We start from the raw sequence: 26,145 nt of genomic DNA on the forward strand, positions 1-26,145 counted from the left end.
TGATTATCTTTAAAGTCTTATGCCAGAGGTTAAAAAAAGTACTACCAGGCTTGATATCGGAAACCCAGTCGGCCTTTGTTGCTGGGAGACAGATTTCTGATAATATTATGATCGCTCAGGAAATGTTCCACGCATTGCAAACGAAGCCAAGTGGACGGAATAAAAGGATGGCCATCAAGACAGACATGAGCAAAGCATATGATAGGATGAAGTGGTCTTTTATTGAAGTTGTCCTGCGTAAGATGGGTTTCTCAGAAATTTGGATCAGCTGGGTCATGCGATGCATTACATCGGTGAAATATAAGGTTCTCATGAATGGATAACCAAGAGGGAATATTACTCCAGGTAGAGGATTACGCCAAGGAGATCCACTGTCTCCTTTCATTTTTATTCTATGCACGGAAGTGCTCGCTAGCCTTCTTAATCATGCAGAGATACAAGGGAAGATAACAGGGATGCGTGTTACACGCACGTGTCTGTCGGTATCCCACTTTCTCTTTGCTGATGATAGCCTTTTCTTCTGTAAGGCGGAGCCCCGTGAATGTGAAGAAGTAATGAAAGTAGTCAGAAGATATGGCAAAGCATCTGGTCAATGTATCAACTTTGACAAATCGTCCTTACTCTTCGGTAAGCGGATTAATGCAACTACTAGACAAGAGATTAAAGATGCACTTGGGATACATAATGAAGGTGGAATGGGCACATACTTGGGCATCCCCGAAGACATAAGTGGATCTAAATGTAAACTTTTTGCATTCCTGAAAGACAAGCTGATGCATAGAGTGAATGGATGGACAGGTTGATGGCTCTCAAAAGGTAGAAAGGAGGTGTTGATTAAATCCATCATGCTTACTCTTCCGACATACGTCATGTCGAGTTTCCTGCTCCCATTGGAGATATGCAAAAATTTAGCCAGTGCCATCGCCCAGTTCTGGTGGAGCTCGAATCCACCAAAGAGAGGAATACACTGGGCAAAATGGGAAAAAGTGTGCCTACCAAGAGAGGAGGGTGGAATTTGCTTCCGAATGATCCATGAGTTCAATATGGCTCTTCTGGCTAAACAACTATGGAGACTAGTACAGTTCCCTGATTCTCTGGTTGCTAGAGTTTTACGGGGAAGATATTATAGTTTGAGCTCTCCCTTGAGAGTAAACGCTGTGACTAACCCATCCTATGTGTGGACTAGCATTTCTGCTGCAAAAAAATTGCTACTACTGGGTATTAGACAGAAGATACATTCAGGCTATGAAGTTAAGGTGTGGGAGGATCCATGGATCCCATCGAACCCCGCGAGGCCAGCTGTCCCCATAGCTCCAATGATGCATCCTAATATGAGAGTAAGCGATCTTATTGATCAGGAATCAAAAGATTGGGATGTGGGACTTTTGGAGAATTATGTTCAACCTGAGGATATACCATTCATAAGGAGTTTGGCAATAAGTTCAACTCATCGTCGTGATACCTTCTGCTGGGATTTTACAAGGAATGGCCAATACACGGTCAAATATGGGTATTGGGTGGCCCAGAATCTATTAAAGATAACGGAGGAAAAGGATGTCTTAGAGCCAAGTATTACAAAGCTCCAAGCCTTTGCGTGGAAATTAAAGGCTCCTACGAAGATATGTCATCTTATATGGCAGCTGTTAACTGGTCACGTGGCAGTAACGAGGAACTTAGTTAGACGTAATATGAGGTGTGATAATTATTGTCCAAGATGTGGAGAAGTGGAGGAGTCCATCACACATGCAATTTTTGAATGCCCACCAGCTCTTCAAGCATGGTCTTTATCATCAACTCCGACAGGCCCAAATATTTTCCCGGTTTCGAGCGTCTACACAAATATGGATTATCTATTCTGGAGAAAGAATGGTATCATTGGGCCATAGCAAGATAGGGATCCATATCCCTGAATAATATGGTACATTTGGAAGGCTAGGAACGAAAAACTCTTCAGGGGAATAGATAGAGATCCCTTGGAACTAGTTAGACATGCAGAGAGTGAATGACAAGCTTGGTTTGATGCTAATGAAGTGGTACAAGCTGGGGCACAAGATAATATAAATGAGGAACCCCAAGTCGTACGCTTGAGAAATATTTGCTTGTTAGATGGCTCTTGGACATCTTCTGCTAACTTTAGTGGAAGCGGATGGGCATGGATGGATAGTTCTGGGAATACTCAACTTATGGGAGCAAGGAACCTTCCCCGACGTGAATCAGCCTTACACTCGGAAGTAGAAGCACTGCGGTAGGCGATGGAGAACATGCTACAATATTCGACCTGTCAGAACTTTGGAACAGATTGTAAGGAACTGATTGCAATGGTAAAGGACCCTCAGGCGTGGCCAAGCTTTTCGATAGAATTGGAGAGGATAGCAACGCTACAGATATGCTTCCCAGCATTCAACATCTCTCACGTTCCACGGACGCACAATCGGACTGCTGATTTTTTAGCTAAGACTGCTAGATATTTCCATAGGGAGTTACATTTTGTTGGTTGTTCTATTCCGGTTTGGTTACCCAGACCACCTCAAGTTTGAGTAATAGAATGGCCTTTTGACGTCAAAAAAAAAATGTATAACATTTATAAATAATTATAAAGACATTAATAACAAATCTATTTTAACTATAAATTTAAATTTTAGTTTTAGGAATAACAAAATTTGTTGAGAAAAAATCTAACAAAATCTTTTTAAAAAGTTAAATATTCTTTTCATTAATGCACTGATTAATTTCGTAATTAGTAATGTAATATTATTATAAATTAATTTTTATTAAATTTTTATTATAAATAAAATAATGAATTTTTTTGCTAATTTTATAAATTTTATAAGTATGTTCTACATTATATTAAAATATAAGTAATTAATTAATTACATATTAAAATTATATTTTTTTGCAAACATATTAAAATTATGTTGAATTGGTAAACCATTATATTTTGAAAAAAAATACTTTCATTAATATAAATAAATAAAATATCATTCACCATTTAAAGTTACTAAAATATCATTCACTTTTTAAAATGATTAATATTCATAAATTATGTAATAATTTTCACAAAAAATAAAATTGTTAACATATATTAAATTTTAATATTTAGAACTATATATCATTTATTTAGTTATTTTTAAAATGACAGCAATATATTATCATAAATTATTATATACAAAATAATATAAAATTTTATATTTATAAATGAAATCCGTGCGGGTTAAAATCTAGTTAATCTGTTTAATTTGGATATCGGTTTTGTTTTAGGTTGTTTTTTTTTGTTTTTAATCTCCTAAAATTAACTATCATTTTAAATCAATATTTATTTTGTCTGTTCGGTTAAAATGTTTGATGTTTTTGGTTTTTTTTCCTCTAATAATTAAAAATTACTATTATTTGTTTGTTTTCATGTTATGAATCTTAGATAATGGTGATGTCGAACCAATGATTTCATATTATAGTTTCTAAATGAATAATAGTTAAAAAAAGAAAAGAAAATTATTAAGACAAATCATTTTACTATAATTTGGTCGATAGTGAAAGAATCATTAAGAAAAAAAATATTTAACTTCCAAAAAAAATAGATATTTCACTTGTGGTAAATACTTACTTATAAGGTGTTCACGTCAATGTGCACATATATGTGTATGTAAAAGTATATAAAGATGGTTAATAAAAATATAAAGATACTGTTAATTAACATTAAATGACGTTTTTTTCAAAATAATACTTGAAAAATAAAATTATTTAAAAACAAAAATATTGTAAAATTTATATAAACTATAATATATAACTTATATATGATTCTTTATATATATATATATATATATATATATATATATATATATATATATTTGTTCCTATAAATATTGAGAGTTTGAAGAGAGGAATATTATACTTGGAAGAGAAAGAATTTGCTTTGATTTTTATCCAATTTTGTATAGAAATCTTAGAGAAAAGACACTAGTTTGTAAACAGGTTTTTTCTTTTGAATTCAATTTAACATTCAATTCAAAAAAAAAAAAATATATTGATATTTGTAATTTGCCTTTTTTTTTACGAATATTTCAGGTTAGTATTTGATTTGTTTCGTAGAGTAACAGATATCCGGATTTTTCGGTTCGAACCAAAACGGATAACGAATCGAATCAAAATTTATGAATAATTTGTCCAGGTCTATTCGTAAACAGTAAAATAACGTAAAGAATAACCATGCATGTGAATTTTATATTCAAAAAACGTAAAGTACATAGTGTGAACATATTTATGTACAATTTAGTTGAAAATCTCTCTACATGTGGCATGTGTCCATTTTAGTGTGAACGTATTTATTACAATGCTTTTACACGCGACATGTGTCTATTTTAGTGTGAACGCATTTATTACAATGCTTCTCTTTTAATATATAAGGAATGCTACGGGGACATTTTCAAAAATATCGTATTCATTAAGTGGCAAAAGATTTTTATATCCTTGTTTTATATATATATATATTTAAATATTTAAATAAATAAAAATATAAAAAATAATTTTTTTAGTTTTTTTCGAATTATACTATTTCGAAATTCAAATCCTAAACCCTAAAACTCAACTCTAAATCTTAAACCATCAATCCTAAACCCTATATTTTTTTTGAAATACGAAACCTAAACCCTAAACCATCAATCTTAAACCTTTTTTTTTTTGAAATACGAACCCTAAACCCTGAAACATCAACTCTAAACCCTAAACCCTGAAATATCAACTCTAAACCTTAAATCCCAAAACATCAACTCTAAACCCCTAAATCCTAAACCTTCGACTCTAAACCCTAAACTCTACTTCAACTCTAAACCATAAACCATTGATACTAAACCTTAAAGTATCAATAATAAACCCTAAACCCTAAAAAGTAAACTCTAAACCCTAAACCCTAAAAAAATAACCTTAAACCCTAAAACATCCACTCTAAACCCTAAACCTTCAACTCTCAACCCAAAACTCTAAATCCTAAACCCTAAACCCTAAGACCCTAGAGTTGATGTTTTAGAGTTTTGATTTGAAGGTTTAGGGTTTTAAGGTTTAGGGTTTAGAGTTGATGTTTTAGGGTTTAGATTTGGAAATTTAGGGTTTTAGGGTTTAGGGTTCAAATTTCAGAAAAATATAGAGTTTAGGGCTTAGGATTTAGAGTTGATGTTTTAGGGTTTAGATTTGAAGGTTTAGGGTTTAGAGTTTAAAGTTGATGTTTCAGGGTTTAGGGTTTAGAGTTTATGTCTCACGGTTTAGGGTTTAGAGTTGATGGTTTAGGGTTTAGAGTTGATGTTTTAAGTTTAGATGTACGTTTTAGGGTTTATGATTTATGTTTAGGGTTTAAAGTTGATGTTTTAGGGTTTAGATTTGAAGGTTTAGAGTTTAGAGTTGATGTTTTGGGGTTTAGGGTTTAAGGTTTAGGGGTTAGAGTTGATGTTTCATGGTTTAGGGTGTAGAGTTGATGATTTAAGTTTAGATAAGTTAACCATATGTTTTTTTGTCAAAGTTAATCAAATGGTTATTTTTTTTTTTTTTTTTTTTTTTTTTTGACAGCAAGAAAATTTACAGACTCATATAGACTCTGTAAACCAATGTGGTAACTCCGCATCCATGTGTATTTATAATCAAATGGTTATAAATGTCTTTTATTCTTCATTAATGATGAGAGTAAAAGTGGTTAGTGTAAACATGAAAAATTGTACTTTGAAAATGGTATCATTTGATTGGTTAAAGACTATTTAACTTTTAAATATTTTAGTTAAATCTAAAATAAAAGATAAGTTTACAACTAATTAATATCATTTACAAAATAGTTGATATTACAAATAATAATTTATGGTAACTAATTGTCAAAATTATAAAAAGTGTAATAATGTTTGATTTTTTTTATATATTTATATACTACGTAAAATAATTAGTAGAACACAATTTAGAAAAATCGATATAATAATTTCATATTCTTATATAAAATTATCTATCAAGGCTTATAAAATTATTTTATCTTAGTTTAAAATTATTTAAATGAGTTTATAAAATATTTATAGAAAATAAAAATTCTCATATATATTAAACGAGAAGTCACTTAAGTGACTTTTGATTACATATCGATCATTTGTGAAGTCTTAAATAATTGTTATAATTTGCTTGGTCTATAATTTTAATTTTATTTATTTTACTTTAGATTTAAAATAAATAAAAAATCTATAGCCAATTAATATCACTTGCCAAAAAATCTAAATTATATTTAAAATATTGATTTATGGTAACTAATTGTTGAAATTATATAAATAATATTAATGTTTAATCAATTATTTTTTATATTTATAAACTATATAATATAATGAACGATACTTTTTATAATTTTTAATTATTTTAATTAAATCTAAATAAAAAGTAAGTCTAAAACTAATTACTATCACTTGACAAGTATCCTAAATGATATTATAAATCATAATTAATCGTAGCTAATTTTTAAATAATATAGAAACTGTAATAATTTTTAATCAATTATTTTTATATTTATATACTACTTAAAATAATGAATATAAAACAATTTATAAAAATCAATATAATGATTTCATATTCATATAAAAATATAGTAGTGTCTATAATAATTATTAATCTCTTATAATATCCATATATGTTTTATAAATAATTAGGCTTTGAGGATCGGAAGGATTATATTTAACGGAATATGTGAAAGTTTGATTTAAAAATATTTTGCATTTAATTAAAACAATATAATGAATAATGTAATGTTATGATTGAAAAGAGTTCTAAGAAGGATTTTTAATTCATTGATTGCATGTTTTTAATTACTATTTTGAGAGAGAAATAAATATTTGACAAAAAAGTAAAAAAATTAGGAAAATAATTTTTTTTAATAAAAACGAGAAAATAATAGAGGTCGAAGAATATACATAATATCTGTTACAGAAGTTGATGTGATAATTACATATATAATTCCAAAAGCATTTTTTATTACTAATAATCAGTTATTTTTACATCAAATTTATAGAAATTTACGACTGATTTTCAAATTAATTAAAGCTAAAATTATATATTTAATGTTTCTAATAATTATTCAAAATTTATGATATTACATAATATATTTGTTTACAAAACTTATATCCACAAATTGACGGGCAACCACCTAGTTTGTTTTTACTTATTGGGGAAATTATACATTTACACTTTGTTGAGTACCCCTTTTCAAATTTACACTCAGGAGGAGGACATTTTCACAAATACCTAATTGTTTAGTAGCCGAAAGACAATAATAACCCTCGCAATTTTAACCTTTTCTCTCGAATCTCTCTAGCTCGCCATCGAAGGCGACGAGATTACAGAGCTACGACGGCGATTCTAGCAACGGCGACGACAAAAGGTCTTCTCTCTCACTAGTCACGCCGTCTCTCTGGAAAGAGCATCCGGTGACGACGAATAACAATCAGACTATACGATTCAAAATTTCATCTCAAAAAATGTCGTCTACTCCTCACGATTCTCCTCTACACGATTCTCCTATACACGATTCTCCTCTTCACGATTCTCCTATTCATGATTCTTATCTTCACGATTCTCTACAAGTAAGTACCTAAATTATTGTTTGTTTCAAGTCATTTTTTGAATTTGTTATTTCTGTTATAAGAAAATAGAAGAACATTGGTTGAGGATTGTCATGTTTCTAGTTAGATCTAAGAGAAATAGTATCGATAGTGAACATTGAGTTTTTTTGAAAAATTATAAGCCTTTATAAATGTGGGTTTCAAGTAATTATAAAATGCGTGAACTCAAGAAGTGTTGTCTTGTATTGCAGTTGGATAGCAACGAGTTTTGCACAACCTTGAAATTGCCTGGGAGGGTTTATGAAGCTGTAGAAACACCAGATAATCCCAAAGCGATAATCCATCACTCAAAGATTGATTATATCGAGAAGGTGGAAGATATATTAGGAAAAGAAGAGTTTTCTTTCATAGAGAACTCTCACATTGGGAGCATTTTGAAGTTGGTTAAAAGGAATAGGGTTCAATTTTCAGAAGAGTTGTTCCATTTTCTAATGCAGCGAAGAGTATTGACGCAAGGAGAGGATCTCTGGTTTACTTTCTCGGACCAGCCTATGAGGTTTTCACTAAGGGAATTTCATCTGACAACAGGCTTACGTTGTGAGGAAGATCAGACAATAACAGAGCCGCTGTTCAAAATAATGAAGAAGCCATACATTTGGATGCTGGGCAAGATTGATAAGTTTACGGTGAGAACGTTATATGAAATGTTTAAAAAGAAAGCACGAAGCATGCCAACACTAGAAAGATTATCCCTTGGAACAGCAATACTCACAGAAGCGGTAATTATGGCAGAAAATCCGAGTTCTAAAATCCCGAGAGACAGGTTGCAGCGTTATATGAACTATCGCTCACACAAGATTGCTTGGGGTAAAACTGCTTATAGAATCTTGATGAGAAGTGTAAAAAGTTTGAGTGCAAGTTCCTGGACAGGAGATAGTTATGAAGTGAGTGGTTTTGCGCTAGCCATAAATCTGTGGGCAATGTCATCAGTGAATGTGCTTGGTAAATCTTTGGGAAAGCCATGCGAGACATCCTCTTCTTCTGATCCGTTGTGTCTACATTGGGACTCAACAAGAACTCCGACAATAGCTGAAGTGTTAGAGCTGGAGAAGATAAACAATGTGAGTTTTTATAAGCGTATATAAATATATTCGTATTGTATTGTTTGAAAAGTGGATTTCTAGGGACTCCTTGAAAAGGTCCACAAATCGGTGTCTTGTAGGATTGTAAATTTGACATGTGTTTATACAAGATTATAAATGTACTTTTATAAGGACTATATAAATTAATATATAAGAGGTTTACATAGATATGTTTTATTTATTCTACAGGTTGAGGTTAGCACAGTGATTGGATTGGCTGAGGAATACAAACATTTGGTGGGGGCAACACATAGTGACGATGCTGACTTTCACAGTGTTGTGAAACTAGTTCAACAAGGATACAAAATGAGGAGAAGCGATTGGGAGAAAGGTTTTGTGGATATGTTTGTTGCAACAGAAGATATAGGTCAACAACGCAAGACAAAAGACGAAGATGCAGAGCATGGTGAAGATCTGAACCATAATGAAGATGAAGAGGAAAAGAAAGATGAAGAGGAAAAGACAGATGAAGAGGAAAATAAAGATGAAGAGTATCAAAAGGATAAGGAGCAAAGAAAAGATAAAAATCATTCCATGTCTAACAGCGAGAAACTTGATAAGCTAATCCAAATGGTTCGTGATTTGGATAAGCGAGTAGTAATGATCCAGAATGTTTTAGGAGTTAAGGTAACCAATTCAATTTTACCAATTACTTATCAAATTTCGCGTGTTATTCCTCTCTAATGATTTCACTTGTTTTTTTGAAGTTTAACGACAGTTCACCAAACAAAGAAGATTGTGAAAATGGAGCTAGTTCTGGTGATAGAAGAAGTGCACAAGATTATGAAAATGAAGAAGATACAATTAATGAAGAAGCAAACTCTGATGATAAAAAAAATGCACCAGATGATGAAAATGAAGAAGATACAATTGCTGAAGCAGCAAACTCTGAAGATACAATTGCTGAAGAAGCAAACTCTGGCGATGGAAGAAGTGCACTGGATGATGAAAATGAAAAAGAGATATGTGATGAAGAAGCAAAATCTGGTACAGAGCATCAAAGGGAAGAAGAGAATATTCTTGGGGAAATTGAGACTACACAAAAAATCACTCAAGACGAAGACACAGAAAAACTTGAATCAGAAAGTTGCTTGAAACAAACGTCGCAGGTATGAATCTAAAACAGGATATAAAGGTTTATAAATTTTTTAATTTAGTGATAGGCAAATTGAATTTCTTATTTCTTTTGTAGGTTACGTCGCCTACTCCAACATTCAATACTCCAAACTTTGATACAAGGGTACAAAATTAATATATTTTATAAGGCCTTGTAAAAGTTTAATGTATATAGCATAAACATCTAATTTTCAAATATTTTGTCTGAAGGTTTCATCGCCTAATCCAACATTTACGTCTCCTAAGTTTGATCTCCTTTCCCAAGAAAGTCATAGTGGAAAGGGTACAAATGAGGTATTTTATAAAGCTTTATAAACTATTTCATGATCGTTAAGGTCTCTTAAACAATTATATAAAAACGATTTGCATGAATCAGGTTCTTATGAGAGATGTTTATGAGATTCCTGTTTTCCAACCTCTAATGAAAATAAAAAAGAGATTGGTACAACAACACAGCCAGGTTTGTTTTCCAAACTTTATGAGTATTGATTTATTTTATAGACTTAATAATCCTTTGTAAAAAGGGGACTATTTTTTTTGTTCTGTAGGTAAACGAAGATGTTGAGCCTCCACTTCAAAAGAAGTTTAAAGCTGATACAGATAATGTTCCGCTAAGAAGAAGTGAAAGAGGTCAAATACCATCCATTCATACACAACCACCGTTTACAGGAGCAAGGAAGAAACATCCGATTCTTCATCCCTTTGAGCCAGTTGATAAAACAAGAAAAGAAAAAATGAGAGAATGGAAAATGTCAAACAAAAGAAAGTAAGTTTTATTTTATAAGAAGCTATATATTTCATGAAACTAGATATCTACATAAAAAAGTATGAGTGTCCAATGTAGGAAGCTGAGAATCAATCAAGAGATAGTAAACGCAAAGTGGTTTTCGGATATTGAAACTCCGGGAAAAAAACTTTCAAAAACGGTTAGACTATATGTGAACAAAAATTCTTTATAATCCCTTATAAATTTATATTAATCTTCTTTATAAAACTATATGATCGCTATTCTGAGTATTTGTTTTTTTTTTGTTTCAGCATATTGAAGCAGGTTTTGAGTTGCTGAAACTGAGACAGATAAACAATCCAGATTTGTTTCTGAACAAAACTGCCTTAGTTGTTGGAGTGAAGTTTCTTGAAGAAATAGATGAGTTTTATGATGAGTTTTTAGATGACAAGAAAGGTTTCCAATTTGGAGCAGGCTTTGACAAGTACAACATAGAGAAGAATATCAACTTCCTCTATTCGGCCATTGCAGTAGCAGAGAAGTATTGGCTTGGAGTTGTAATCAACTTGGAGAAGAGAAATATCACAGCATTCAATTGTGCAGCAATGAAGTTCACAGATGCGAGTTTGGTCCCTTACGTTAATGCATATGCGATGGCTCTCCCATTCATGATTCGCTACTTCTTCAAAGATGTCAGCATGGATACAAGCAAGTTCTCGATAAAAATTGTATCTGAAGGTTTCCCACAGGTAACATCTTTATAACCGCTTATAAATCTTTATGGTAGATTTGTATCCAGGTTCTTCAGATCAAATAACTTATATTATAATTTATCTGCTAATATATTACTAAAACATATTTGTTTAAGGTTCTTAAAATAGAAGACAGTGGAGTTTATGCATTGAAGCTGATAGAGTGCCATGCAATGCGTATAGTGGATTTGACAAAGCTGAGTGAAGAAAAAATTGCAATCATCCGAGAAAAGTTGGCGGTTGATATCTTCTCGGAATTACAATGAATACTAATGTGGGAATGAACAAAAACTTTATAGCTTGCTTATAGTTATGTGTGAACAACTATCTGTTTTATGCGTGTTTGGTAAACTTTGTTTGTAGAATTCTGAGTATTATGAGTTTATGACTTGGATTTATGGTTTTCCTTAAATTTAGAAAGTTCAATGGTAAATTTGTATTTCAGTAGCTTTATAACACATTATTACAAATAGTTTATAACCTCTTATAAAATCAAAACAAAATGGTTTATTACAAATGAATTTACGATATATAAAGGAGTATATAAAAGTTATAAAGATTTATAAATCGTTTTTCAAGAGCTCATCAGTTCATAAAACAAAAAAGAATTAAGGTTTATAAAGTTGTATAAACAACCAAAATGATTTATAAATCTGTATAAAATAATGTATAAGGGCATATAAATTTATATAAGATAAAAAACAAAACTTGTTTTTTTACCTCTTGTAAAATCAATCGAGTTTAGGATATATAAAGGGAAATTTAAAAGTTATAAAGACTTATAAATCTATAAAAAAAGTAATTTATAAAGGCTTCTAAATCAGTTTACAAATATTATATACAAAAATAATGATATGTAAACACCAATACGAGGATATATAAAGGGAAATTTAAAAGTTATAAAGACTTATAAATCTATAAAAAAAGTAATTTATAAAGGCTTCTAAATCAGTTTACAAATATTATATACAAAAATAATGATATGTAAACACCAATACGAGGATATATAAAGGAGAATTTAAAAGTTATAATGACTTATAAATCTATAAAAAAAGTAATTTATAAAGGCTTCTAAATCAGTTTACAAATATTATATACAAAAATAATGATATGTAAACACCAATACGAGGATATATAAAGGGGAATTTAAAAGTTATAAAGACTTATAAATCTATAAAAAAAGTAATTTATAAAGGCTTCTAAATCAGTTTACAAATATTATATACAAAAATAATGATATGTAAACACCAATACGAGGATATATAAAGGGGAATTTAAAAGTTATAAAGACTTATAAATCTATAAAAAAAGTAATTTATAAAGGCTTCTAAATCAGTTTACAAATATTATATACAAAAATAATGATATGTAAACACCAATACGAGGATATATAAAGGAGAATTTAAAAGTTATAATGACTTATAAATCTATAAAAAAAGTAATTTATAAAGGCTTCTAAATCAGTTTACAAATATTATATACAAAAATAATGATATGTAAACACCAATACGAGGATATATAAAGGGGAATTTAAAAGTTATAAAGACTTATAAATCTATAAAAAAAGTAATTTATAAAGGCTTCTAAATCAGTTTACAAATATTATATACAAAAATAATGATATGTAAACACCAATACGAGGATATATAAAGGGGAATTTAAAAGTTATAAAGACTTATAAATCTATAAAAAAAAGTAATTTATAAAGGCTTCTAAATCAGTTTATATACAAAAATGATGATATGTAAGCAACATTATGAGTATACGTGCTAATCATAACGAGTAAGTAATATGGTCTAGTGGTAAGTTGAGGTTGCTTAAAATTTCAATTTAGACAGAAACCCGTGTTCGACCCATGACCTCAACGATTTATCTGTTTTTTTATCATTTACCAAAAGGGATGGCAAAACAGTAAATTTAACTCTTCTCACGCGACACGTCTTCATCTTCTTCACTATGACACGTTTTTTTTTTTGCTTTCTTGTTTTCTATCATTTCTTCATCGTTTCTCTATGTCCGTAAATTTCAAGAAGAAGAATCAACACAACAATCTTCCCCATTTTGAATCATTATCGTGGCAAAAGGTAATTGAGTTTCATCTTCATTTTTGAATCAACAATCTAAATTGAATTGAATTTTTGTTTGAAACCTAATTGATTGACTTAAAATCTCAATCTGTTTCAGTTTCAGTTCCAATTCAACTTGAATCGAATTTAGCAAAAGTTAATTCAAGAACATTCACTGTATTCTCTTTTGATTTTTTATATTCAATTTAGATCAAATTGAAATTCCTATCTGCTTTTGTATATACACTCCAAAATCGAATTGAATTTTTGTATGGAACCTAATTGATTTATCTAAAATCTCAATTTGTTTCAGTTTCTTGGATGCATGTCGTTCATTTGATCTTAATTCACCTAGTTTCTTTCTTTTCTTGATTTTTTTTTTTGTGATCTGCATTTCCGATTCCTCCTCAGGAAGATGAAAAATAATTTGAAGAAAAAAGGAAAACTTTTGTCTATTGCCAAAGATTGTGAAGTAGAAGTATCTATTCAAGAAGATGGGTTCAGAGGTTCTTGGTATAGAGCTATCCTCGAGCAAAATCCGACGAGAGTAACAGGAAAAAAGCTTCGGGTTAGTTACAAAACTATGTTCAACGAAGATGGTGTAAGTCCTTTGAAGGAAACTATTGAAAGAAGTTTTATTCGGCCAGTCCCGCCAGAGTGTCTGAATGAGGGTGTCGTATTCAAGGAAGGGTCGGTGGTGGATGCTTATTTTAATAATGGTTGGTGGACTGGTGTTATCGTAGTTGAAAGGCCAGATGGTAGTTTTTTGGTTTACTTTGATGATCCACCAGACATAATGAGATTCATCAGAAGCCAACTGAGACCTCATGCTGATTGGATCGGCTCCAAATGGGTCAAAAGCAAAAACAAGGTATTGTTTTTTTTTGTATGTTTTAAGTTATAAAATTTTGAATGTTTGAGGGCTTTAGCTTATATATGATTGTTTTGGAATTGAAGGTATTGAGTCAACACATGTTTACGAGAGGGAAGTTGGTGGAAATGACCCGTGAAATTAGTGAAAGTGAAAAGGAAAAAATTTGGGTCCGAGCATTGGTAATTACAGAAGTTCGGAAACAAGGAGATGATAGAAGAAAATTTCTGATCAAAAGATGTACAATCTCACAAAATTCGAGTGATGAAGCGGAAGGAAAACATTTAATAGTTGATATTTGCAAAATAAGGCCATCTCCTCCTCGAGATCTTTGTGCAGAGTACAGTCTGAACGACTATGTTGAAGTGGTTGTTACCCATGGGTGGCGCAAAGGTCGAGTGACGGAAATTCTCCTTGAAAACAAATACAAAGTGTATTTCGCTGCCACAAAAGAGGATGCGGTTTTTAATTATACTGAGATTAGGCTGTCAATGGAGTGGCTAGGTGGTGGTAGTTGGATTCGCGCACATGAGGTATTTTCTCACACATAATTTGTATTCATTTTTGGTGCAATTTAAAATCTTCCTACACCATTTTTGCAGAGAGAATTTGAAAATAATGCTGGCACACCAATCAGACCCGGTCAAGATAGTCCTAGTAACACACTTGCCACCGATGAAGATGATACGTTGAATGATGATGCCACCAAAATCAGATCCGATCAAGAGAGCCCTAGTATCACACTTGTTTTAGAATCCAATGAAGAGGATAAGGTGAATGATGATGCCACAGAAATCACATCCTCTCTCGAGAGACACAGAAACACTTCTGTTTTAGAAGCCACTGAGGCTGAAACACAAAACCATGAAACCATATATGTAAGTTTTAGACTATCACCTATATATGTGTTCTCATAGGCTTCTTTTTCTTATCTTTAAACTATATATTTTTACTAATGATGTGTAGGGAAAGGAGTTACCATTACCTCATGAATCAGAAGATATGATGGATGATGTAGCCACTCCAATCATAGACCCTCAAGAGATTCCACGAGGTAAAATGTAGATTATGATTTATAAAAGCCTATAAATAATTTATAAAGACTTACAAATATGTGTAGTTTATAAGAGCAATAAATAGTTTACAAGGGCTTCTAAATCTATATAAAATTTTGACAATTATTTTGAAGGGCTTATAAGGTTTTATGAAGATTTATAAAATAAGGTAATATATAAAGACCTATAAACAATTTTAAAAGATTTATAAATCTGTATAAAATGATTTACAAATTTTGACAATAATTAATAAAGACTTATGAATCTCTATATAATAATTTATAAGGGTTAATAAAATTTTTTAAAAAGCATATAAATATTTTGCAGAAGCTTGTTAATCTATAATAGTTTATAAAACCGTTTTCTAAGCATTAAACCATAAATAAACTTGGGCCTTAAACATTGATAATCGAAATTGGGCCTTAGTGTAAAAAAAATAAAACCGTCACGAATTAGGGTAAAAAGTCGGGACTTTTCATCGCCTTCCTCCGTTCGCGTCTCTTCTGATACAGAGCTGAAGCGCATCTTTTGATCTCTATTTATACTCCGCCGTTCTACATTTCTTTGGTTACAAAAACTTACTTTTCACCATCGATTTCTCTTAACTCCGGTAATGTTATTGGTTCTTCTTAGCGATTCTTCTTCTCACTCTGTCATTTGCGATATATTTCATTGCTAGTTCTTTCGTTTTTGATGTGGTTAATCGATTTTAGAATGATCTATTATGATTTACAAGTGTTGATAAACAAAACCTTTATAAGTCATTATAAAACATATCTTTGACATTGCCATTTTGAATTGTTTCAGGTGAAACGATGAGTGAGTCTAATGACAAGATTGCTTTGCCAAAAAGAATCTCCGAAACTGGTACAAAAGGAGTCGTATTGCAAAGAATTAACAAGCGCTCCAATCTGAAGTTGGTTGGTAAAGTTGAAACCCTTTTGGGCAAAGAATTCAAGAAGCTTGAAGATTCATTCTTGGCTCCGGTAATTAAGATGGGAAGGAAGCAGAAGCTTATGGTGTTTTCAAGGCATTTGATTCATCACTTACTCTTAAGGAGAATTGATATAGGCGAGAAGGGTTTGTGGTTTACTTTTGGAGAACAACTAATGAGGTTTTCTCTAAGAGAATTCCACTTGACAACGGGTCTGCCTTGTGTTGTTGATAAAGATGAAGATGAAGCCGAGACTTCAGCAACAAAAAAGAAGAAGAAAGATCCATGGATGAACAAGAATCAAACTCTAAACACCTTGCTTAAGCTTCTTGTCGAAAAGAGTAAAGAGCTTACTGCTGATCAGAGATTAAGATTGGGAGCTACAATCCTTGTGGAAGGGATATTGATGGCAAGCAATCCGGTGACAAGTATTCCAGAAGAGCGTCTGCTTAGAGCTAGAAATTTCAAAGAGTTTTGCAAGTATCCCTGGGGGAATTTGGCCTTTGATTATTTACTGAAAGAAGTGAAGAGCTTTACCTATGCAAAGCTGACGGAGAATAATCAATACGCGATTTGTGGCTTTATATATGCGCTTCAGCTCTGGGCGTTATCTTCTGTGAATCAACTAGGCACATTCTTTGGTATTAGCGATGATGGAATTCAGTTTCCCTTGTGCTTGCATTGGAAAGAAACCAAAGCGCTTACTATTGAGGAGGTTAACAGATTCGACCAAATGGAGAAGGTAACCGTTTATAATGTTTTATAAAACTGTTTTAGTCTTTGCATTCTTCTTTTACCGATTGTTTGATCATATGCAAACACTTGTCAGGTTGATGTCAAATGTATCCTTGGAGATCCCGGATTGCATAGCGACTTGGTTGAAGATGTTGACTGTGAATTTGGAAGAGTTGTTGATCTTGTCAAAAGAGGATATCGTTTGAAGAGACAAGATTGGCTCAATAGAAGTGTCGACATTGCCGTTGCTGAAGCTGAAGTGGACGAAAATAATTCTGTTCCTGGGATTGATGCAACTGATCAAGAAAAGATTGAATTCCTCAATAATAAGGTAGTGTCTCTTGAAGAAAGAGTGAAGTACCTTGAAGGTCTTTTGAACATTCGTGGAGAAACTGTGAAGGTAAACTACTTTCTATATTTGTTTCGTGTTGTAAATGACAAAAAGATTCATATGCTTCTAACTTGTAACAGGAAACTGAGAAGTCAAAAGAAACTGAAGCCGCCACAAAAACCAAGGTTTGCTATCTATAACGTCTTCATATTCTTAATACAATGTGTGTGAGCTCACATATAATATTTCAGGTAAATGGACAGAATGCCGATTATGAACTTGACGAAAATGAAGTTTTAGGAGTTTATATAGATGCCAAAAGAAAGGAAATCGCTAAGGTTATTTTATTTTTGATATTTTATAATGTTGTTATTAAATTCGAAATTGCTAAGCTAGTTTTTTTTCTTGTAATATTAGAGAAAGAAGAATGGTGTAAGACCTCCACGTGAAGTAGGACATCAAGATGAAGATGATGTAGAAGTCGAAGTCAATGAAGTAAGCTTATTTATAACACTTTATAAATTGAAAACCGTTATAGAATTATAAATCATTAAAAATATGTAATTTTTTTTTTAAAATAGGAACAACCACAAGAAGAAGAGGAACAACAACAAGAAGATGATACAGAAGACGATGTGGACGATGGTGATAAAGAGAGTGAAAATCCGGAAACCAATGAAGTAAGCTGATTTATAAATCTTTAAAAACTGAACAATCGTTTTAAATTTATAAATCATTATAAATATGTAATCCTTTTATTGAAATAGGGACAGACACAAGAGGAAGAGGAACAACACCAAGAGGATGACGCAGAAGTCAATGAAGTAAGCTTATTTATAACCCTTTATAAATTGAAAACCGTTATAGAATTATAAATCATTAAGAATATGTAATCTTTTTTTTTTTTAAATAGGAACAGCCACAAGAAGAAGAGGAACAACAAGAAGAAGAGGATACAGAAGACGATGTGGACGACGGTGATAAAGAGAGTGAAAATCCGGAAACCAATGAAGTAAGCTGATTTATAAATCTTTATAAACTGAACAATCGTTTTAAATTTATAAATCATTATAAATATGTAATCCTTTAATTGAAATAGGAACAGAAACAAGAGGAAGAGGAGCAACAACAAGAGGATGACACAGAAGTCAATACAGATGTTGACGTCGGTGCTAAGGAAAATGGATCTGAAAACCCCGTGAAAGGTTCAAAGAAACGTGGAAGAAAGGTAAATATCTCTCAGTGTATAAGGGTTTATAAAATGTTGTTTAGTATAATCTATGTAACTTTTTTTATTGTGTCATCAAAATTGAAGGATGGAGAAGAAAATGAGGATGCATATGAAAAGCCCGTGAAGGTTACAAGGAAAAGTGAAAGAGTAACTAAGGTAAATATCTCTCTGTGTATAATGCTTTATAAAATGCTGTTTAGTATAATCAATGTAACTTTTTTATTGTGTCATCAAAATTGAAGGGTGGAGAAGTAAATGAGGATGCATCTGAAAAGCCCATGAAGGGTACAAGGAAAAGTAAAAGAGGAACTAAGGTGAATATCTCTCAGTGTATAAGGGTTTATAAAATGCTGTTTAGTATAATCAATGTAACTTTTTTTATTGTGTCATCAAAATTGAAGGGTGGAGAAGTAAATGAGGATGCATCTGAAAAGCCCATGAAGGGTACAAGGAAAAGTAAAAGAGGAACTAAGGTGAATATCTCTCTGTGTATAATGCTTTATAAAATGTTGTTTAGTATACTCTATGTAACTTTTTTTATTGTGTCATCAAAATTGAAGGATGGAGAAGAAAATGAGTATGCATATGAAAAGCCCGTGAAGGTTACAAGGAAAAGTGAAAGAGTAACTAAGGTAAATATCTCTCTGTGTATAATAGTTTATAAAATGTTCTTTCTGATTATCATTTCTGATTTACAAAGCTGTTATTAAAATCGAAATTGCTAAGTTATTTATTTGTCTTGTAATATAAGGGAAAGAAGAAAGGTGTAACACCCCCACGTGAAGTACAACAACAAGTAGAAGATCATGCAGAAACCAATGAAGTAAGCTGATTTATAAGTCTTTATAAACTGATTGACTTTTTAAATGTTTAATATGCTCTATGTAACTTTACTTATTGTGTCATTAAAATTGAAGGATGGAGAAGGGAATGAGGATGCATCTAAAAAGCACGTGAAGTTTACAAAGAAGAATGGAAGAGGAAATAAGGTAAATATCTCTCTATGTATAATGGTTTATAAAATATTCTTTCAAATTTCATTGACTACATCCAATTATCATTTCTGATTTTCTTAATTGTTATGCTTATAAAGGAACACAATGTTGGCACCCCCAAATCGAAAAAACAAAAGAAACAATTTGAGAAAGATTCAGCTGATGATGTGATAGGAAGTGTTTTGGAAGATCTTAAAAATGCCGATTAGAAGCATCGCGAATTTGAAGAAATGAAGCTCTTTCAGTTTTTTAGTACTTTTAACAAATATCTATGGAACTTTTTCAGTTTTAGTGTGTTATCTTTTGATGATGTCTTCAATGAGGAACATCTTTTGGCTTGTCCCTTAATCCTTCATGATGAGGAAAATATATTTTGGTTTGTACCTTAAACCTTTGCTAAGGAAACATATTTTATTTATGTTCATGCAAGTAAGCTAAGATATCAAACGAACATATAATTTCTACAATTAATCTGAATCCTAATGATTTATAAAGGGTAGTTTATGTAACCACACATTTCGTATAATAAATAACATAACTTCTATTAGACACCTGCAAAATTTATAAAGCATTATAAAATGATAGATGTAAAAATAAAAGGAACATAACTTCTATTAGACACCTGTAAACTTTATAAATCATTATAAAACGATAAAATGTAATAGTAAAAGGTTCCCCAAAATCTATTCGATTCCAATTCTCTCTTATAACATCATATAAAATAATCAATTGCACACAAGTTTTTATACTACTCTGTTATCAAATAGGCCTTACACAACTACCTTTGTTGTGTCCTTTCTGTCCACATCTGCTGCATTTGTAAGCCTTGGGTGATGGTTTAGATATGGGCCGATATTTTCCATACTCCCACGAACTTGGTATCCTCTTTTTTTTCCTCCTCCCACTAGGAAAGCGTGTAGATGGAGGGCGACAAACAAACGAAGCTACATGGGGAGGAATATCCCAATATGTTTTATCACCAACAGGATATACACTCTCTGAATATGCTAGTGTAAACCTAATAAGAAAATTAAGAGAATTAAATAAAGGTACAATAAAGACAGAAAAATGAAAAAGAAGTGTTGTAGAACAATATTTATAAAACCTTATAAATTTGATCAATTTTGTAAACATATATAAACGTGCTGATGTATTACCACAATGGCTGAGAGAACGGACCTTTCATTGGAGAAAAACTCATCGACATAATCATTTTCGTGCTTATTCCCAGATTTTGCAGCGGCAATTGCATGAGCACAAGGAAACTTCTCAATATCAAACACAAAACATGAACAATGCCTTGTTTGAAAATTCACCACTTGATCTCTTGTATCTCCCTTAACCTCAAACTCTGAATCATTGATTTTGGAAACTTCAAGGAAGCGAGACGTAAAATCATATAGCTCCTTCATCTTGTTCCCCACTTCGACAGTGACAGGGTGCATGTGACGAACTCCTTCCTCACGTCGTTCAGTGAACCACTTAGTCATTATCATCCTAATAGTGTCAAAAAGACAGACAATTGGATACTCACGACTCACTTTCAGCAAAGAATTTATAGATTCGGCCAAGTTTGACGTCATGATGTTGAAGCGATTAGCAGGAGAATAAGCTCGGGTCCACTTCCTGAAGTCTGCTTTACGAAGATAATCTGCTAATACAATGTCGGACTCCTCAATCTCTTGAAAATAGCAATCGAAATCAGCTTTGGTGTAGGCATAACCAGCTTCAACAACCAAAGGGACAAGTGTTGAACTTTTGAAATTGTCCTGGACATTCTTTTGAAAGTGAAAGATGCAGATTCCATGGTGAGCAACAGGATAATGTTGTAAAAGAGCTTTTTCAATAGAGGCCGCACGATCAGAGACAAAAACCAAATCCTCTTCATCAGGAATGATGGTTTTCAGACATTTCATAAACCAACTCCATGAGGCTTCATTCTCAGAATCAACTATAGCAAAAGCTATAGGATACAAGTGAAAATTACCATCTTGTGCTGTGGCAGCAAGTAGAGTCCCTTTATACTTTGATTTCAGATGGGCACCATCAACAGAAAGTACCTTCCTCATCAACTTAAACCCTCTGATAGATGGACCAAGCGACAAAAATGCGTATTTGAATTTCCCAACAGCATCAACTTCGATAAAAGTCACAGAACCTGGATTCTTTTCTTTTATCATGTGAAACCAACTGGGCAAAGCTTCATAACTGTCATCAGGAGTACCCCTAGCTATATCTTGGCCGTGCTCTTGAGACCTCCAAGCCTTTGAATATGTAATCACAACACCATGATCATTTCTAGCTTTTTCCATGATCTGTTTAGGTTTCAGCCCAATCTTTCCTCCTTCATAATGATTGCTGACCATAGTTCCCAACAATTTTGCAGTAGCTTGCCGATGACTAACAGTTCTCAGAGAAGTGTCACAAGTATGTTTAGATACATAATGACGAACAAAAAAACTCTGAGATCCTTTAACTGATTTTGCACGAAAACTCCAACTGCATCTTTCATCCACACAACTAAGAACATAACGTGTTTTGTCTGAATATTCTGTGTGGAACTCAAAGCTTTTACTAACTGCATGCAACCTCAACTTTGTGCTCATTTCCTTTTTATCCTTGAAAAACTTCCCGCAGAACAAATCATCATCATCACCACAACTGGGAGACAAGATATCTTCTCCCATGCTTTCTCTACCACGTCTACTGGAGAAAGATGGCAATTTTGACTTTCCAGACCCATATACAGCAAGTCCAATCGAGTCCAATCCTCTCTAAGATAAAAACATGAAACATATACATTAAAAATAGAATTTATAACCCATTATAAGACATTGATTAAACTCTCATATATTTATATTTGACAGAGGAAAAAGTTATATGTACCTTATTGCTAACAAGACCACTTGAAGGAGAAATAAGACTGTCGCTAATACAAGTATGTTGTATACCAGAGACTTCGTCAACTCTCTGAATGCTGTTCCATTCAGTCTCCGCGTGTGTTTTTGTTCCTCTCTAGAAAATTAAACATGTATTTATTACCTTTATAAGACATTATAATTATGAATGTTAAGGTAAGAGTTTTGAAAAGTACCTCAAATACATTACTACTTCCAGCAATAGGCGAATCATGAGTACTAGAAATTTCATCTTGTGTCTGAATCATGTTTGACATAATCAATGGTGATTTTTGTGTTCCTGTCTGAAACATAAAAACATAAAGCTAGTAATGAATCTTGTAATGAAACATAAAAAGATAAAGCTAAATATATAATCATTTACAAGGCCTTATAAAAATGAGAGTTGTAATAAATACCTCACGCGGATTACTAGTTCCAGCAATAGGCAAATCATGATTACTATTTCCACCCCGTGGCTGGATCATATTTGACATAATCATTGGTGATAATTGAGTTCTTCTCTGAAACATTAAAAAAAAAACATAAAAGCTAATAGTTAAAATATATTTGGTAATGATCCTGCAAAATGCACAACTATTATTATAAGGTCTTATAAATGTAAAAGTTGTAATAGATACTGCTATGGCAAACTTCTTCAAGCAATGAGCAAATCACTACTACTACATACTACCTTATAAAATAAATGATAACTCTAATAAACAAACAAGTTAGCAAAAGAGTTTCATGCAGTTACCTTAATGGTTACACATAGATGAAGGTCTCCATTCTCCTTAAGTTTGCTCAGATAAGATGTTACTTGACGATCATTCCTAATAAATGCTGGAGGAAGCTCTTTTGTACCAAAGTTTAATTTTGAAGGTGAGGCATAGCTAAGATTTACACTGTTTCTGTTGCCATCAATTCCAAAATCTTCTAAAACAGCCACAATCAAATCATTGTAGCTGATATCTTCATGAATCATACTAAGAGAGGATCCTCGTTGATCATCCACTATGAAATCCCAGTGAATTCCATTTATTAGTTTCCATTCTCCACATATAGAACAAATTTCGAACACCATAACCTGATTATAAAGAACATGGGTATTAGAGAAGGAATGATCAACAAGATATATCAATAAGAAAAATACATAAAACTATATTCCTCATAGCTAAAAATTTATAAGGTTTTATAAATCTGAGATTCGAAAACTTCATGAGAAAAATTCGTCTCCTTCCCAGAAACCGATCGATTTTGAGAAACCAAGCAAAAATTACAGAAAAGAGACGAAAATCACTTTGTTACGTTCGTGAAGAGAGATTGATTCGATTGAGCTTGTAGTCTTCGCCAAATCTCGTCGGACGTCAATGTCGCCTGAATAATCAAATCTCGCCGGTGAAAATGGCTGAAGTCGTCGAAACTCTCTCGACGGATCGAATCTCTCTCGCCGGAATCGATCTCTCTCGCCGGAATCGATCTCTCTCGAAGGAATCGATCTCTCTCGCCGGAATCGATCTCTCGTTGGAATCTCTCGATCGCCGGAATCAATCTCTCGATTAGGGGTTTTTGAATTTTCAATTTCTTGTGGGAGAAGACTTATGTTTATGTTTGATTAAATAAGGGTATAATGGTACTTTACCCACTAAAATTTTAAAGGTAAATTTGAAAAGTGTAAAGTTGAAAAGTGGTATTAGGAAAGTGGTATTAGTGGCAATTCCCCTTACTTATTTCCTAGGTTTATTATTTTCTAGTTTTATTTGTTTTTCTGTGTAGTTAAATTGCCTTATTTGTATAAATTCTGAATGTTCCTAGAAAAAGCAAAACTTTAAAATCCTCCCTCTACTAAAAATCTCACTCTTTTTTAAACCTATTTATTTTTTTGGGTCTACCTTCTGAACTATTTATAGTAGCTGTCGTTTCTTTTTCTTGAGTTCGAGACCAGTTAAAAAAAACAATTAAAAATTATAACTTATACCTGGCAAAATATAAATATATATAAAAATGTTCCAGTTTGTTGTAAACTAGTCAGATATTTTTTAAATTCTAATGTTCATCTACCGGTTTTACAGTAATGAGATATTTGCTAAAAACAGATTAATGTTTGGAAAAGAAAATATATATATATTTTTTTGGTCAAATGGAAAAGAAAATATATATTTGACAACTTGATGGCCCCTCTCAAGGGTCATACCTCAAACAGTATTTACAAGAGAAGCATGTTTGAAATATATACGTAGAATAATTATATTAAAGCTAAAATTATATATTTTAATGTTTCTAATAATTATTCAAAATTTATGATATTACATATTATATTTGTTTACAAAACTTATATCCACAAATTGACGGGCAACCACCTAGTTTGTTTTTACTTATTTCCTAGGTTTATTATTTTCTAGTTTTATTTGTTTCTCTGTGTAGTTAAATTGCCTTATTTGTATAAATTCTGAATGTGCCTAGAAAAAGCAAAACTTTAAAATCCTCCCTCTACTAGAAATCTCACTCTTTTTTAAACCTATTTATTTTTTTTGGTCTACCTTCTGAACTATTTATAGTAGCTGTCGTTTCTTTTTCTTGAGTTCGAGACCAGTTAAAAAAAACAATTAAGAATTATAACTTATACCTGGCAAAATATAAATATATATAAAAATGTTCCAGTTTGTTGTAAACTAATCAGATATTTTTTAAATTCTAATGTTCATCAACCGGTTTTACAGTAATGAGATATTTGCTAAAAACAGATTAATGTTTGGAAAAGAAAATATATTTTTTTTTTGGTCAAATAGAAAAGAAAATATATATTTGACAACTTGATGGCCCCTCTCAAGGGTCATACCTCAAACAGTATTTACAAGAGAAGCAAATATATACGTAGAATAATTATATTAATATGATAAATTAACAATTCCCCCCCCCCCCCCCCCCCCCCCCCCCCCCCCCGAAGTCTTTAAAGGGGTTATTGGTAACTGAATTCTCATGAGCTTTGTAAATTATAAGAATTAATTGTTACTGGTTCTTGGATTTCAAAAATCTTAATAGAACCATTGTTATTGGTTTACGAATTTTTAAAATCCATTCAAATCCCTTGTTATTTAAAAAGTTTACTTATTATTGATTTTATAATTCTAACTAAATCTAGTATTACTGGGAGATGAACTATATTCATTTTTACTCATAAGACTCAACTTTCAAAATATCTTATGTATCCATGTGATTTTCAAAATCCTTGTGATAAAAAAACTAGAAAACAACATAATTATTCTTACCAAATATCTATTGCACCTTAAATCCAAATTATATGTTCAAAACTATAATTCATTACATTTATATACTTTCACATTTTTGAATATATAATTATTTTTTAAAATATGATATTTTTAATATAAATATTAATAATTACATTTACAAAGCTTGATAACTTTAAAATATTTTTAAAACAAATAATTAAAAACTATTTTTTTGAATTTCAAAATAAAAAATTATAAAAATTATAAAAAAGCTTGAATTTGAAAACATATAATTTAAAATTATATAAAAACAACTTTTTTTTATTACTTATACATCTATACAACAAGAGGTAGAATAGTCTTTTAACTTTTTAATGAAACTTCTTTTGGTCATTTTTTTAATGCTCTTTTTGTGACAAATCTTTTAAAATGGCTATTTATTGTTCAATTTTGTATGTATCTGTATTATTTACTTTTTAATTTGAAAGAAAAAAA

General features: G+C 31.6%; 3 protein-coding genes across 16 annotated transcripts; 2 read left to right on the top strand and 1 right to left on the bottom strand.

Moving 5' to 3' along the window:
* The first annotated feature begins 7,146 nt into the window (after positions 1-7,146).
* Positions 7,147-11,701, top strand: LOC125607134. Its single transcript, XM_048776947.1, has 11 exons — positions 7,147-7,589; positions 7,820-8,689; positions 8,900-9,337; positions 9,418-9,819; positions 9,903-9,950; positions 10,037-10,120; positions 10,203-10,286; positions 10,375-10,592; positions 10,671-10,752; positions 10,865-11,302; positions 11,422-11,701. Exons 1-11 carry the CDS (start codon positions 7,485-7,487, stop codon positions 11,569-11,571), a joined length of 2,919 nt encoding a protein of 972 aa, XP_048632904.1. The 5' UTR covers positions 7,147-7,484; the 3' UTR covers positions 11,572-11,701.
* A 2,072-nt stretch (positions 11,702-13,773) lies between these two features.
* LOC106403865 lies at positions 13,774-19,947 on the top strand. Of its 14 annotated transcripts, none has more exons than XM_048776941.1 (19): positions 13,774-14,242; positions 14,329-14,775; positions 14,845-15,120; positions 15,209-15,296; positions 16,105-16,973; positions 17,061-17,366; positions 17,438-17,482; positions 17,549-17,635; positions 17,715-17,792; positions 17,879-17,977; positions 18,065-18,121; positions 18,211-18,309; positions 18,397-18,684; positions 18,771-18,842; positions 18,930-19,001; positions 19,089-19,160; positions 19,280-19,351; positions 19,446-19,517; positions 19,622-19,947. In XM_048776941.1, the coding sequence occupies exons 1-19, from the start codon at positions 13,787-13,789 to the stop codon at positions 19,730-19,732; spliced, it is 3,666 nt and encodes a 1,221-aa protein (XP_048632898.1). In that variant the 5' UTR covers positions 13,774-13,786; the 3' UTR covers positions 19,733-19,947. The 14 variants fall into 14 exon arrangements, with proteins under 14 accessions (XP_048632898.1, XP_048632899.1, XP_048632902.1 ...); XM_048776942.1 differs by having other exon boundaries at positions 18,397-18,525; positions 18,613-18,684; positions 18,930-19,160; XM_048776945.1 differs by lacking the exon at positions 18,930-19,001 and having other exon boundaries at positions 18,397-18,525; positions 18,613-18,684.
* Positions 19,948-20,148: 201 nt separating this feature from the next.
* Positions 20,149-24,137, bottom strand: LOC106441889. The gene is made up of 6 exons (XM_048776949.1): positions 23,178-24,137; positions 22,840-22,944; positions 22,618-22,725; positions 22,410-22,538; positions 20,703-22,297; positions 20,149-20,541 (listed from the first exon to the last, which is right to left on the bottom strand). Exons 1-6 carry the CDS (start codon positions 23,502-23,504, stop codon positions 20,283-20,285), a joined length of 2,523 nt encoding a protein of 840 aa, XP_048632906.1. The 5' UTR covers positions 23,505-24,137; the 3' UTR covers positions 20,149-20,282.
* Positions 24,138-26,145: the final 2,008 nt, after the last annotated feature.

This window comes from Brassica napus, chromosome A3 (genome assembly GCF_020379485.1).
Source record: "Brassica napus cultivar Da-Ae chromosome A3, Da-Ae, whole genome shotgun sequence".
Classification (NCBI taxonomy): domain Eukaryota; kingdom Viridiplantae; phylum Streptophyta; class Magnoliopsida; order Brassicales; family Brassicaceae; genus Brassica; species Brassica napus.